This window comes from Macaca nemestrina, chromosome 6 (assembly GCF_043159975.1).
Source record: "Macaca nemestrina isolate mMacNem1 chromosome 6, mMacNem.hap1, whole genome shotgun sequence".
In the NCBI taxonomy this organism is placed as follows: Eukaryota; Metazoa; Chordata; class Mammalia; order Primates; family Cercopithecidae; genus Macaca; species Macaca nemestrina.
Genome location: NC_092130.1, coordinates 109,461,505 through 109,476,372, shown reverse-complemented (window position 1 = coordinate 109,476,372; position 14,868 = coordinate 109,461,505). Strand labels below are relative to the sequence as shown.

Here is a 14,868-nt window from a genome sequence, read left to right as displayed (position 1 = left end):
TTTTTATTCTGATTTTAATGAAAAGGCTGCCTAGTGAGTCAAACTGTATCTTTTATTTCAAATTTGTGTTTCAGCATTGTTTAGTGTTTAATAATCCTATCTTTGAAAAAGAAAAGTAGAACGTCATTAAAATAAATTGGACAGTCAGTTGTCGGTGTCACATGCATTCTTCATTCTTACCTCGAGATTTTTCAACAAAAGAAACTTTGGAGTTCACACAGAATGATAGTGGAGTTATTGTTTGTTTAGCATTAGTTTTTCCATTTTGGCAAAATAACCTACTTTCTAAAAGGTAAATTAATGTTTAAAAGCATCTCTGGTAACAGATAGGGCTTAATGACTGGAAGAGGCCATGCCAATGTAGTTGCTAGAGGAGAATTTTCCTATCTTGTCAACACGTGTTTCTGGCTCCTAGGGAAGGAAAATACAATCATGCGGCCTGCTTTGGTCTCCAGCCTGGCTGCCTTCTGCCTGATGGAAGCCGGATGATGGCAGTGGCTGCCCTCGTGGTGAACTTCTCACAGCCAGTGGCAGGTCGTCCCTCTCTCCTGAGACACGACGAGGTGAGGACTTACTTCCATGAGTTTGGTCACGTGATGCATCAGATTTGTGCACAGGTGAGTTTTTTTTCCCCCAGTAAACCTGCCAGTTGGTTTTTTTAGAAAACTTTTTGACTGCTGTCAGGTTTCTGCTCCTAACATGTTTTTTTCAGAAGCTGAATGTGTTCAAGAATTGTATAGGCCTCCTGCAAAACCAAAATTTTCCTTATCCTGTCCTCTTTCACAACATATTTTTACTTGGAGGTTCATCTACCAGTGAAAGAGGTTTCTTGAATAACGGCCTATGGAAAAAGAATAAGACTATCTATAAGGAAAGGTTACAGATACTTTGCTCTTTCCTTGTAATCCTTTTCCATAGGAATTTGGTATAAATTTCTCAGAAAAACTGCGCTGTAATCTCTGTCTTCTGCTTATCAATGCTTTGTTTACTTTAGTGATTTTTCAATCCTCTTAGACTCTTTACTCATTTTTAAATAATAATTTTGTAACATTTCGCTTTACTAACTTCAAATTAAAATCATAGATAATATAACTATACAAAGAATTTGGCAGAGTGGAGGTGTATGTGTGCAGTAGATTAAAACTGATTTTTTATTTCTGAAAATAAAAAGTACATTTATTCTCAACTTTGTAATACAATCCATTTAATTAGGCTCAGACTATTCCGGCATGAACCATATGAACCTGCTAACATTTAACCATTATTAACATAGGAAAATGTCTAGTTCAGCAATTCAACCTAATAGTTGAAATATACTATTATTGGCCAGGCATGGTGGCTCATGCCTGTAATCCCAGCACTTTGGGAGGCCAAGGTGGAAGGAGTGCCTGGGTCTAGGAGTTTGAGAACAGCTGGGCAACATGGGAAAACAAACAAAAATACAAAAATTAATCCAGGCATGGTGGTATATGCCTGTGGTCCCAGCTACTTGTGAGGCTGATGTGGGAGGATCACTTGAGTCCAGGAGGTTGAGATTCCAGTGAGCCATGATTGTGCCACTGCACTCCAGCCTAGGTGACAGAGCAAGACCTTGACTTAAAAAAAAAAAAAAAAAAAGAAAACCACCCAAAAAACTGATAGTAACAGAAATGAAGGTACAGTTTTCCTAATTTGAAATCTTTATATGTCTCTAAAGGTAGACTTAAAAAACAACAGTGACAAAAACAAAAACCTTTTTATTAGGATACTTTTAGATTCGCAGAAAACTTGCAAAGACAATACAAGGATTGCCTGTATTGTCCCTCACCCTGTCACCCCTACTTCTAACATCTTCCATTCCAGTAGCACATTTGTCATAGCTAAGAAGCCAGCATTCATACAGTACTCCTGACTGAACACCACAATTTATTTGGATTTTCCTTAATGGTCTTTATACAGAGAATCTTTTTAAATCAGTACAGTGTCCTCACTGAATATAAATGGAAGAAATTTTTGTGTTTTTCAAGTGATAATACTTGGATATGACTATGCAGTAAGACATAATGAAGTATGCCGGAGGTTTGCACTGTGTGGAAGTAATCCTGAATGGAGCGTCAGCAAGTGCAAACTGATTGAAGTGGTTTATGTTGTCAGCTCAAGTCCTAGAACAGTGCTGACAATGGTGGCATGATTTTCCAAAATGATGAACACTTCCTGGGAAACTTCAAAAACAAGTAATCTCACTTCGATTTACACAGTAGATCCTAGTACTTGTAGTCTTAGAAATTAAAATTGTGTAAAAAAATGCTTCACAAGGTTAGGCATAGCAGCTCACACCCACAACCCTAGCATGTTGGGAGGTCGAGGCCGGCAGATCGCCTGAACTCAGGAGTTCAAGACCAGCAACATTGTGAAACCCAGTCTCTACAAAAAATACAAAAATTAGCCAGGCATGATGGCACACACATGTAGTCCCAGCTACTCAGAAGGCTGAGGCAGGAGGATTGCCTGAGCCCAGGAGGTCGAGGCTGTGGTGAGCTGTGCTCACTGCACTCCAGCCTGGGTGAAAAAAAGTGAGACCCTGTCTCAAAAAAAAAAAAAAAAATGCTTTGCAAAAATATGTACAGTGGGGTTAGTTTCTCGGCTCAGTTACTGATAGTTTTTTTCATTTATGTGAATAGTCCAGCAGGGAGTATGAATGACAAGCAGGACATGGAACAGTCTTTTTGTTGTCCCAACATGCGCAGAATCAGTCCTGTGCATCCAGCATCCTTATATCCCAGAGTAGCCCTAATCATTGTAATAACCCAAAATGTACCCATTCATTTCCAAAATGCTTCTGTCACCTTTGTTTAAAAACTGTTTGGTTCTTTCAACATTTTATCTTTTATCCTGGTGCTTCCATCTTTTGTTTTAAAAAACAGAGGGGAATAATATATGAATATGTCCAGAGAAATGTCCTGATATAACCATTTTTAATCTCTCTTTAATCCAAGGAAAATAAATCTTTCAGAATAATCTAACCTTTCTTTCTTAGGTGATTTTAAAATCTATTATCATAGCACTGACTGGACATGGTGGTTCATGCCTGTAATCCCAGCACTTTGGGAGGCCAAGGCAGGAGGATTGCTTGACCCCAGGAGTTCAAGACCAGGCTGGGCAACATGGCAAAAACTCATCTCTACTAAAAATACAAAAAAATTAGCTGGGTGTGGTAATGTGGCTAGGCTTCGCAAGGCTAGGCATGGCAGCTCATACCCACAACCCCAGCACTTTGGGAGGCTGTAGTAGTCCCAGCTACTTGGGAGGCTGAAGTGGGAGGATGGTTTGAGCCTGGGAGGTGGAAGTTGCAGTGAGCCAAGGTTGTGCCATTGCACTCCAGCCTGGGCGATAGAACCAGAGCCTGTTCAAAAAATAAATAAAATAGGCCAGGCTTGGTGGCTCATACCTGTCATCCAAGCACTTTGGGAGGCCCAGGCAGGTGGGTCATCTGAGGTCAGGAGTTCAAGACCAGCCTGGCCAACATGGCAAAACCCCGTCTCAACTAAGAATACAAAAATTAGCTGGGCATGCTGGCACATACCTTTAATCCCAGCTACTCAGGAGGCTGAGGCAGGAGAATCGCTTGAACCCAGAAGGCAGAAACTGCAGTGAACCAAGATTGTGCCACTGCACTCCAGCCAGGGTGACAGAGTGAGACTCTGTCTCAAAATAAATAAATAAAGTCTCTTGTCATAGCACTAGGATCCCTGAAATATTTATCATGTGGACCTTCTATCAATATCCACACTGTGGTTGACATTTCCTTTAATTAGGATAACTCCAGTTTGTATTTAAAAAACATTTTTATAATTTAGAAAAGTCAAAAATATTTTCTTAATTTTAAATTTATGGTGTATTACTTATCCAAAATCCAGTTATATATTTGTACATAGATTAATAATGACCTACTTTTAAAATAGTAGATGCTCACATTTTTAGATCTGAGGACCCTATGAAAATCTGATTTATGCTGTGGGTACCTCTTGTAGAAAAATATACCTACAAATATGCGTAAAATTCCAAAGGGCTCACAGACCCCTCAAAGCCCTCACCGTAATGAATCTCAAGTTAAGAACTCCTGAGTTATAGCAGTTTCCTTCTTACTTGGTTATTTCATAAGGAAGCATTTTGGTCTTTTAATCACATTTATTAAGATAATAGTGATCTTCAAATAGGTTTTTCAATGCTGTTGATGCATGTTCTTTTTTCAGGCACAGTCCTCTTATAAACTTATTATCATATGCTTGCCATGTATTTGGTCAGTTCTCCACAACTCATTCCATTGTTCCCATTATTTCTTACATTAATCATGATCTTTTGAGATAGTCAATTTAGTACTGGAAAATCTTTTTTGGTACTCTGACATTTTAGAGCTGTCTGACTCGTGACTGAACTATTAATATATATATTGCATTCACCAGCTTAGTGTGTCTCTCTTGAAACAGTAGACATATTCAGTTCTTAAGTTTTGCCTAACCTCATCCATGAGCACAAAATGTGTCATACTGATGAATAGTGTGTTGGTACAATTCTTTGCTTGGTCATATCTTCATGAGATTATCTTTGAAAAATATCTTCTTGTCTATTAATCCTTTCAGATAGCCTGTAATATTTTAAGAACTTTTAAGGTCATCACCAGTGATCACCACTTTTGTTTTTCGTAGGCACCAGTCCATATATTTGCAAATTTATAATTTGAAAGCCTTTTGTACTGACCTAAAATAGATGATAGTGAATATGGAGATTGACAACTTCTATGTTCAGTAATACTTCTAGTTTACCTGAGAAATATATAGTGAATTAAAAATTTGCCACATATATTCAGTAGATTGGTTTTAAGAAATGGCAGCTCAGTGTTTGAGCTCTCCACTGTGGCAGTTGGCAGGTTTCATGACTAGAAGAGCTTGTTTGAGCTTGTCATCGTAATATTTAAACATGTTGGCAAGAACATCTAGTTTTCAAACATGTAGATGTGCTAGATCAATATGTCTACTATCTCATCATTCAGGACATGAGTTTCACTCGTATTACGTTTACAGGGTAGGTAGGTAATTTTGAAGATAGCAATCAAGAGGTGATATCTCTAGTATCTGTTTCTGTTGCATGGCTTTATTGTGCTTTGAGCTGTCAGTAATCACTGGCCTTTGAACTTAGGTAAAGTAGTAATGCCTCTTAGCCTCCATTGTGATGTCTGTGTTATGTTGTACGTTAAGAGCGGTGATGAATTTTGAATTGTAAAGATGTCATTATTCTATGGAAACACATCAGAATTACACTAAAGCCTTCTTAATTAAATGTGAAAGGGATGGGCAGAGGAACTTCAAATTATGTGACTTGAAATCATTAATTTGGTTGAAAACTACTAAACAAAGCAGCTCGTCTGCTCTAAATATTTAGATTAGATACTGCTGTAGATAAATGTACCCTGTATTCGTCAGAAAGGCACCCTGGTCTTATGGCAAGAGCACTGGATCAAACATCATCTGTGTATCTGTGGGCCTGGCTGTGTGACTTGGGGAAAGTTATTTAAACTCTTTGAACCATCTCATCCTTCTTATTCAGAAAATGGGGACAACAGCAATTCTATGTACTTCCCTGGATGGTTGGGAGAATTAAACCAAGCAGTATGTGAAAAGGCACTTGGAAAAGCATAAGGTGCCATGCATATGTGAAGTATTCTGAAAACTATGCTTGTGTAATTCAGCTCTTTTGAGATCAATATACAACTCAAAACTAGAAAGCAGGGGGGAAAAAACCATTTGCCGTAAGACAATTTACTGCCACTTAAGGTTCAAAAGAATTCACAACTGCTTACCTTTAGTGGGTTTTGAGTGAAGATCTGTGGAAGGTGATTGGAAACCATCACGTTTGTATTTGGTTCTGTTTTGTTTTCATGATTGCTGCCTACTTAGAAGTTTTATTCCTGAAACAGTAACAGAAAGAGCAGCTTGGAGTATTGGAAGTGATGGAGGATCAGCTAAAGACCTGTGTGGGTATATTTATCTTCAGTATTAACCCTCAGGAAGTGAAAGACAAACCAGGTTAGACCCGTCAAGACCATACCTAGTCAGGCAGAATATACAGGCTGAGAAGATAGGCTTTACATTCATTCATTCATTTTTATCTTCACATTACGCTCTGAAGTACATGGGTACTGTTATTGTGCCCATTTTCCAAGTGAAAAATCTGAGACATAGAAGGACCTGCCCAGGGTCTGATAGTCATGACCTAACTACTGTATTTTATTACCTAGTTGTGCTCCCATTCCATGCACTGGAGACAACACTATTTCATGGTCTGAATTTGGTCTTCCAAATGTGTGGTCCCGTTGGATGGACTTCCTTCTCCTAAGTTTATTAAATGAGACTCTGTAATGTAGAATGAATGCAAATGTGGAATGGATGCATTTATTTATTTCTAGGTTTCCCTCTGTGCGAGTTGACCGTTGAGGTTTCTGTCCTAAAATGCAGTAAACTCCCTATCGTCAACCTTGTGGCCTCTGCTGTCACCCTGTCTCCCTAGGCCCAACTCCTGCACACTGTTAAAGTTTATGACTTTTACTTTAGATGTAATTTCTTTCAGGATCTTCTTTTTGTTATTTTATTTGTTTGCTTTTACATATACAAACAGTACATACATGTGAAAATAAAATAAATGAAGTCATAAACCAAAATATGAATGTATTAACGCATAATGTTCATTTGGGAATGTGCTTATTTCTTTCATTTGCTTAGTGCATTTTCTACATGTATTATTTTTAAAAAATCAAAAATATTTTTAAAATATTTTTTTAAACATCTCTAAAGAGAGAGATGTTTAGTTTTTTGTTTGTTTGTTTGTTTTTGGAGACAGGGTCTCACTCTGTCACTCAGGCTGGAGTGCAGTGGCACAATCATGGCTCAATGTAGCCTCCACCTCTCCGGGCTCAGTTGATCCTACCACCTCAGCTTACTAAGTAGGTGGGACCACAGGCGTGTACCACTGTACCTGGGTAATTTTTGTATTTTTTGTAGAGATAGGGTTTCACCATGTTGCCCAGGCTGGTCTTGAATTCCTGGGCTCAAGCAATCTGCCCATGTCAGGCTCCCAAAATGCTGGAATTACAGACGTGACCCACCATGCCCAGCTTATATAGTTATTTTAAGAAACAGAATTATTGATTATCTATTGTGTCTGACATGTCATATGTATGGTAGGATGCAGTTCAAAAGAAAGAAAAGTTAGAGTGTATTGAATGTTTCGAATTTAGCTTGAGGACATGAAATGCAAAAAATAAAAAATTAAAAGCATAATAAGTAAAATAATAAAAGTAGAATTTTAAGTATTGAAAAAAGGTAGAGAAGTGAGAAGTTGAGGTCAAGTCAAGAATGATAACAAGAGAAAATATCTCTGAGTTGTTTAAGTTTGAATCTTCTTACAGAAACATTCTCCCCAGGGCTTCATCCATTTCACAGGTATTTTTTGGACATCCTCTACTTTCGGTGCTGGATTTGGGAAATACAGTGGTAAATAAAGCATACTCTCTAGCATTTGAGTTTGAATAGTACCTTTATTTGTTTTCATCTTGAAAAGAAGCAGTTTACATAAGATGTACCTGATCAGGAAGGTATAGCTAGTTTGGGAGCCAGCCTCTGAACTTAATATGCAGAGTATTCAAAACTTCTCCAAATTATGTTATTTCCTGGGTCCTTTAAAGGTTGATGGTAATACTGAACTGTTGAACTATAGGGAAGTTGTGAAGATAAAGAAGGATGTCATCACATTCTCTTTATTACTACTATCATTTCCGGTGTTGACTCAGTATGTGTGAAGTTAAAACTATGGCCTTTTAATCATCTATTTATGGCACAGTCTAGTAGATAGTGCTCACTTTTTTAAAACAAAATACCTTGCCTTGTTATATAAACTTCTCCATCATCCCTGGATTTAGGGATAGATTAGACAGGCCAGGATGTGGAATGACTGCTAAGAAATCAATACTGGATCACCTCAGACAGCCAATGTCAGGTCTCCTGAGGCCTGTCCTTTTTCATGAGCACAATACACTTATTGATTTCAGCAACTGCCTTTTCTTTGAGTTGGGATTTGCTATCATGAAAATAACACTTAGTTGTAGCCATTAAAAGCAATTGGTCTCTTAATTCGAATAAGCACATGTAAGATTTTGGCCTTTAAATACAGCAAAAGCTCATAGGACTTCTGAAGCTTCAATTTATATGATTCTGCTCCTGCTGTTACTGCACTGTAGGAATTGCAAAGTTAATCTCTATAGCATCAAGTTATCTGTTGTAAAAATCTGAAACAGAGTACATTTTAGACATCCTATTGTTCGTTTAAAAGATAGTAAAGAAGGCCGGGCACGGTGGCTCACACCGGTAATCTCAGCACTTTGGGAGGCAGAGGCAGGCGGATCATGAGGTCAGGAGATCAAGACCGTCCTGGCTAACACGGCGAAACCCCGTCTCTACTAAAAATACAAAAAATTAGCCAGGCATGGTGGTGGGCGCCTGTAGTCCCGGCTACTCAGGAGGCTGAGGCAGGAGAATGGCCTGAACCCGGGAGGCGGAGCTTGCAGTGAGCCAAGATTCTGCCACTGCACTCCAGCCTGGGCAGCAGAGCGAGACTCTGTCTCAGGAAAAAAAAAAAAAAAAGATAATAAAGAAAGCTCTCTTACTTATTTATTTATTTATTTATTTTGAGGCAGGGTCTCACTCTGTTGCCCAGGCTGGAGTGCAGTGGCGTGATCATGGCTCACTGCAGCCTCAGCCTCTGCCTTCCAGGCTCAAGCGATCCTCCCATCTCAGACTCCTGAGTAGCTGAGACTACAGGAATGCGCCACCATGCCCAGATAATTTTTTTGTAGTTTTTGTAGAAACGGGGATTCACCACGTTGCCCAGGCTGATCTTGAACCCCTGAGCTCAAGCAATTCTCCTGCCTCTGCCTCTCAAAGTGCTGGAATTACAGGCATGAGCCATCGTGCCTGGCCAAAATCGTGTATTTAGAAGACTATCTTCCTCTCAAGAACTTCTGACCAAACAGGAGTCTAAGTTTACATTGTTTTCTAGGCTTTTATTATCTAAATATTTCCTGCAGCAAAAAATGCCCTAAAATTCTTTGAAGTGTCAGCTACAAAAAATATTTCTTAATTAGATTATTTTGTATGTTTTTTACCACTTTATCTGGGAAATACATTAGCATCAATAGTTATCATGGCCCATAAGCAACTATTATCAACACCTTCAAATTGTTCGCATTGATAACTATATGAAGTACTTTTTTAGGATTCTTTGGATTATAGTTTAAAAACTGGGGAATGGTATTTGTTGGCTGGTCAACAGTGAGTAATGGTTCAGCACCCATGCTGTTTTGTATAAGATCCATTAGGCTGCTAGACTGTAAGTCTTACCCATGGTTTCTGTGTGGACATAAACAGTGGCTGACTGTGCAGTCCTTTCTCTTGAGAATTCAGTTGTTGCTGGAAATTGAGTTTTCAAATTTCGTAGGTTCTTTGTCCTCCTTTTTTGAAAAATATTTAAATGATGTTGTCCAAAGGGCTCACAGAGAAACAGCATGACCAACTTTCGGGAAATTAGTAAGCAGTAGGGTTATTTTTAGCTTTTTCTCCTTACAAACATTTCCTTTTGTTCTTTAGAAGACATTGTTGATCTTTCATTCATTTGCTGTGCTCTCTCCCCAGCTACAAAATGGCTTTTGAATAGAATAAGCCCTCTCTTCTGTACTCTGCATGACATAACTGTTTTTATTTTATTCAATTTTTCTCTAACTCATGAATTATTCATTTGTTTATGTTTTTTTCTGGATACTGAATACTCCCCTACACACACAAACACACACATACACATTTTTGTTGTCATTTGGAGTTGACTTCCTCCCTCATATGCAACTAATGACTGAAAAATCTTTATACAAGCAGGATATACAAAGTCTATATTTTTGTCAGTACATCGTATGGTAGTGGCTGATGGTGTGATTTGGCCTTTATTTGCTGTAAGTATCTATTTAAAAACCATCACCTTGAGAAAACTGTGCAGTAGTGTCACAGGATCCTTGGGGTGTCACATCACCAGCCAGAAACCTCTGTGACTAGTGGTGCCTTTGCCCAAGTTTTGCTTGGGCCCACTGGGCCAACTCAGCCTAGCAGGCTGTGCTCAGCTTGCACTACTGGCCTGGATCCCATGCCTGCCAAGGGCAAGTGGAGTGACGAGGGGTGCATGAGTGAGCAAGCTTGGGGTCCAACCACTGTACACAGCCAGGCATGCTGGCTATGGCAGTGCAAACAGCTCCAGGTGCTGGCACAGGCGCTAAAGGCAAGGCTGCCTACAAGGCTGCAGCTGGACCAGGCGTACCACAAGCAGCTTTCACAGCTGGCACTAGGGAACACAGTGGCACCCAGAAGCTTAGAGACGCTGGGAACCACAGAGCCCAAAAGAAGATATCATAGCCCTGGCTCAGGGAGCTCCTGGGTCTGAGTTCTCTAAAGGGCCACAACTCTTCTCTCCTTGTTGCCCACAGCATGGCGAGCAAGGGGCATGTTTCAGTCCTGTTTGTGTTACAGCCCTTTAGGCCCCACCATTCGGCAGGTCCCGAGTTCCTGTCCCGTGCCCAGGAAGAAGGAGGTACACAAACAAGTGGAGAGTGAGCAAGGCAAAGAGGAGCTTTATTGAGCAAAATAACAGCTCAGAGAACATGCACAATGGGTAGTTCCTGTCCACAACCAGGGTGTCCCAATGTGAGTGTTCAGCTATCAGCAGAGTAGACCCTGTAGTGGGTAGCTCCTCTCCACAGGCAGGTCGTCTGTAGAGGGTTCAGCTTTCAGCAGAGAGGAGACCCTGGGGTGGGTAGCTCCTCTCCGCAGCTGCTTGTCCCACTGTCTTTTCAGCTGTCAGCAGAGGAGACCCTGGGATGTGTAGCTCCTTTCCACAGCTGATCATCCTGATGTCTGCTCAGCTGTCAGCAGAGAGGAGACCCTGGAGTGGGTAGCTCCTCTCTGCAGCTGGTTGTCCTGACATCAGCTCAAGTCTGGCTGAGTCCAGTGTTTTTATGGGCTTCAGAGGGGAGAATGTGCAGGCTGATTGGCCTATGGGTGGGCCCAAAAAAAGCACCTTAAGTTCCCACTCTGGTCCGCAGGACTGGCATCCTGGCCCCCAGCCTTCAGGCCTTCCCTGGCTTAAAGGTAGGGCTTCACCAGGGACCCACCCCTTTCTGCCCAGGAACCTGTCTGCCTGCTACCACTGTTTATGGTACCCACGCTGTTCATGCAGAGGGGTGCCTGCAGGCCAGTGCCAAGCTGTGCTCAGTTCCCCCCTCAACTTCCCTCCCATGCTTGTCAGTGCCCAAAGTTCAGTAGGGGCTGAAGCAGCAGGGGGCTAGCATGTCAGTGCTGTCCTGAGCATACACACACTTGGCCAGGTTGTGACAGTGCCTGGGCTTGACCTCAGCTTTGCTCCAAGATCAGATCAGGTCCTGCTAATGGGTGGGGGGAGCTTCCTGGGACCCTGAGAGTACAGAGATGCTTGGGTCCACAGCCATGGCTGGGTAGCTGCAGCTACACCCAGGAGGGTGGGGCTCCTGCCTCCTCCAAGCCCCTAAGAATACAGGGATGCTCAGGTCTGCATCCATGGCTTAGGCAACTTCAGCTGTGCCCAGGAGGGCAGGGCTCCTGCCTGCTCCTGGCCCCCAAGAGCACAGGCATACTTGGGTCAGCAGCTACGCCCAGGAGGGGAGGCTCTTGCCCTGCCAACTCAGAAGGGGGAAGGACTTCTGCCTGTTCCTGGCTCCTGCCAGCCGCATGGAGCACACAGCCCTAGCCACGCTTCCCCTACTGCAGCCAAGATGGGCCACCACTGACATCAGTAGTATTGGAGAATCCCAGGTTCAGGACATATGTTACAAAAGCTGGTCTTTACACTTCAGCTTCATGTTTGATCTTTGAAAAATCTTCCAGTATAAAGAAGTAGTCAAATTTCTAAGGAAGCACACTGAAAACTCACTTTAACTCTTCACATAAAGGAGGGTTTGATATAAGACTTTTGTATTTTAGATCCCATCCAAAAGGATTTAGTCATTTTGTAATATCATCATTTAGCCTTTTTTTTTTTCATTTTACTGTAAGATACGGAGACAGTTAGCATTTGTGGTTAAGATTGTGGGTTATGAAGTCAGACTGCCTGGTTTCAAATTGAAGTTACATCATTAATCTCTGTATGCCTTAGTTTCCTTATCTTGAAAAAGAGGATAATAGTTAGTTCATACAATTATTTTGGGATTTAAATCAGATAATCCATGTAAAGAGCCCATGATATAAGCACACCTCATTTTATTGTCCTTCACTTTATTGTACTTCAGATACTATGTTTTTTACAAACTGAAGATTTATGTCAACCATGCTTTAAGCAAGTGTGTTAGTGTTGTTTTTCCAACAGCATGTGCTTACTTCATGTCTCTGTTCACATTTTGGGATTCTCACAATATTTCAGACTTTTTTCTTTGTTTTTGAAGGAGTCACACCCTGTTTCCCAGGTTGGAGTCCAGTGGTACAGTTTCAGCTCACTGCAACCTCCGCCTCCCGGGTTCAAGTGATCTGCTGTCTCAGCCTCCTAAGTAGCTGGGATTACAGGTGCATACCACCACTCCCAGCTAATTTTTTTTTGTGTGTGTGTTTTTAGTAGACATGGGTTTCACCACGCGGACCAAGCTGATCTTGAACTCCTGTCCTCAAATGATCTGCCTAACCTGCCTACCTCGGCCTCCCAAAGTGCTGGGATTACAGGTGTGAGCTACCACACCTGGACAACTTTTTCGTTGTTATTATATCTGTTACGGTGATCTGTGATCAGTGATTTCCTTTTTTATTACATAGAGACAGGGTCTTGCCATGTTGCCCAGGCAAGTCTGTCAGTGCTATTTTTCCAACAGAATGTGCTCAACTTCATGTCTCTATGTCACATTTTTGTAATTCTCACAGTATTTCAGACTTTTCCATTATTATTATATCTGTTATTGTGACCAGCAATCTTTGATATTACTATTGCAATTGTTTTGAGGTGCCACAAATCATGCTCTTATAAGACAGCGAACTCAATTGATGAATGTTATATGGGTACTGACTGCTCCACCGAGCCATTTCTCACCCCCTCCTTTGGCCTTCTATTCTCTGAGACTCAACAATGTTGAAATTAGATTAGTCAATAACCCTACAATGACCTATAAGTGTTCAAGTGAAAGGAAGAGTCATAAATCTTTTGCTTTAAATCAAAAGCTAGAAATGATCAAGCTTCATGAGGGAGGCGTGTCAAAAGATGAGATAGGCCTCTTGTGCCAGTCAGTCAAGTTATGAAACAAAGGAAAAGTTCTTGAACGTTATTAAAAGTGCTACTCCAGTGAACACACCCAAATAATAAGAAAGCAAAATAGACTTGTTGCTGATTGGAGAAAGTTTCAGTGGTCTGGATAGAAGATGTAACCCGCTACAACATTCCCTTAAGCCAAAGTCTAATCCAGAGCAAGACCCTAACTCCCATTCTATGAAGGCTGAGAGAAGTGACGAAACTGTAGAAGAAAAGGTGGAAGGTAGCAGAGGTTGGTTCCTGAGGTTCAAAGAAAGAAGCTGTTTCCATAGCATTAAAGTGCAAGGTGAAGCAGCAATTGTTGATTTAGAAGCTGTGGCAAGTTAACCAGAAGATCTAGTTAAGATCATTGATGAAGGTGGCTATACTAAATGACAGATTTTCCATGTAGATGAAATAGCCTTCTATTGGAAGAAGATGCCGTCTAGGACTTTCAGGAATGCTAGAGAGGAGATGTCAATGCCTGGCTTGAAGGCTTCAAAGGACAGGCTGACTCTCCTCTTAGGGGCTAATGCAACTGGTGACTTGAAGTTGAAGCCAGTGCTTATTTACCATTCTGAAAATTCTAGAGTCCTTAAGAATTATGCTGAATCCGCTTTACCTGTGCCCTGTAAATGAAACCACAAAGCCTGGATGACAACACATCTGTTTACAGGATGGCTTACTGACTATTTTAAGCCACTGTTGAGATCTACTGCTCAAAAACAAAAGATTCCTTTCAAAATATTACTGCTCCTTGACAAAGTACCTGGTTACACAAGAGCTTGGATGGAGATGTTCTAGGATGTTGTTGGCATGATGTTGTTTTCATGCCTGCTAACAGAACAGCCATTCTGCTGCCCATGGATCAAGGAGTAATTTCAACTTTCAAGTCTTATTATACAAGAAATGCATTTCATAAGACTACAGCTGCCATAGATAGTAATTTATCTGAGGGATCTGGGCAAAGTACATTGACAACCTTCTGGAAAGGATTCACCATTCCAAATGCCGTTAAGAACGTGCATGATTCATGGGAAGAGATCAGAATTTCAACATTAACAGAAATTTGGAAGAAATTGATTTCAACCCTCATAGATGACTTTGAGGAAGGGATTCAAGACCTCAGTGGAGGAAGGAACTGCAGATATGGTAGAAGCAGCAGGACAACTAAAATTAGAAGTAGAACCTGAAGATGTGACTGAATTGCTGCCATCTCATGATAAAACTTAAAGAGATGAGGAGTTGCTTCTTAAGGATGAGCAACGAAAGTGACTTCTTTTTTTTTTTTTTTTTTTTTTGAGACGGAGTCTTGCTCTGTAGCCCGGGCTGGAGTGCAGTGGCCGGATCTCAGCTCACTGCAAGCTCCGCCTCCCGGGTTCACGCCATTCTCCTGCCTCAGCCTCCGGAGTAGCTGGGACTACAGGCGCCCGCCACCTCGCCCGGCTAGTTTTTTGTATTTTTAGTAGAGACGGGGTTTCACGGTGTTAGCCAGGATGG

General features: G+C 41.1%; 1 protein-coding gene across 4 annotated transcripts in view; it reads left to right on the top strand.

Moving 5' to 3' along the window:
• The window catches only part of LOC105499489 (neurolysin), a 103,845-nt gene that overhangs the window by 66,013 nt on the left and 22,964 nt on the right, over positions 1-14,868 (top strand). For all 4 annotated transcript variants that reach the window (XM_011772076.2, XM_011772078.3, XM_071098859.1 and 1 more), the window contains one exon: positions 416-617. In XM_011772076.2, the coding sequence (XP_011770378.1) occupies positions 416-617 (202 nt within the window). The remainder of the gene's footprint in view (positions 1-415; positions 618-14,868) is intronic.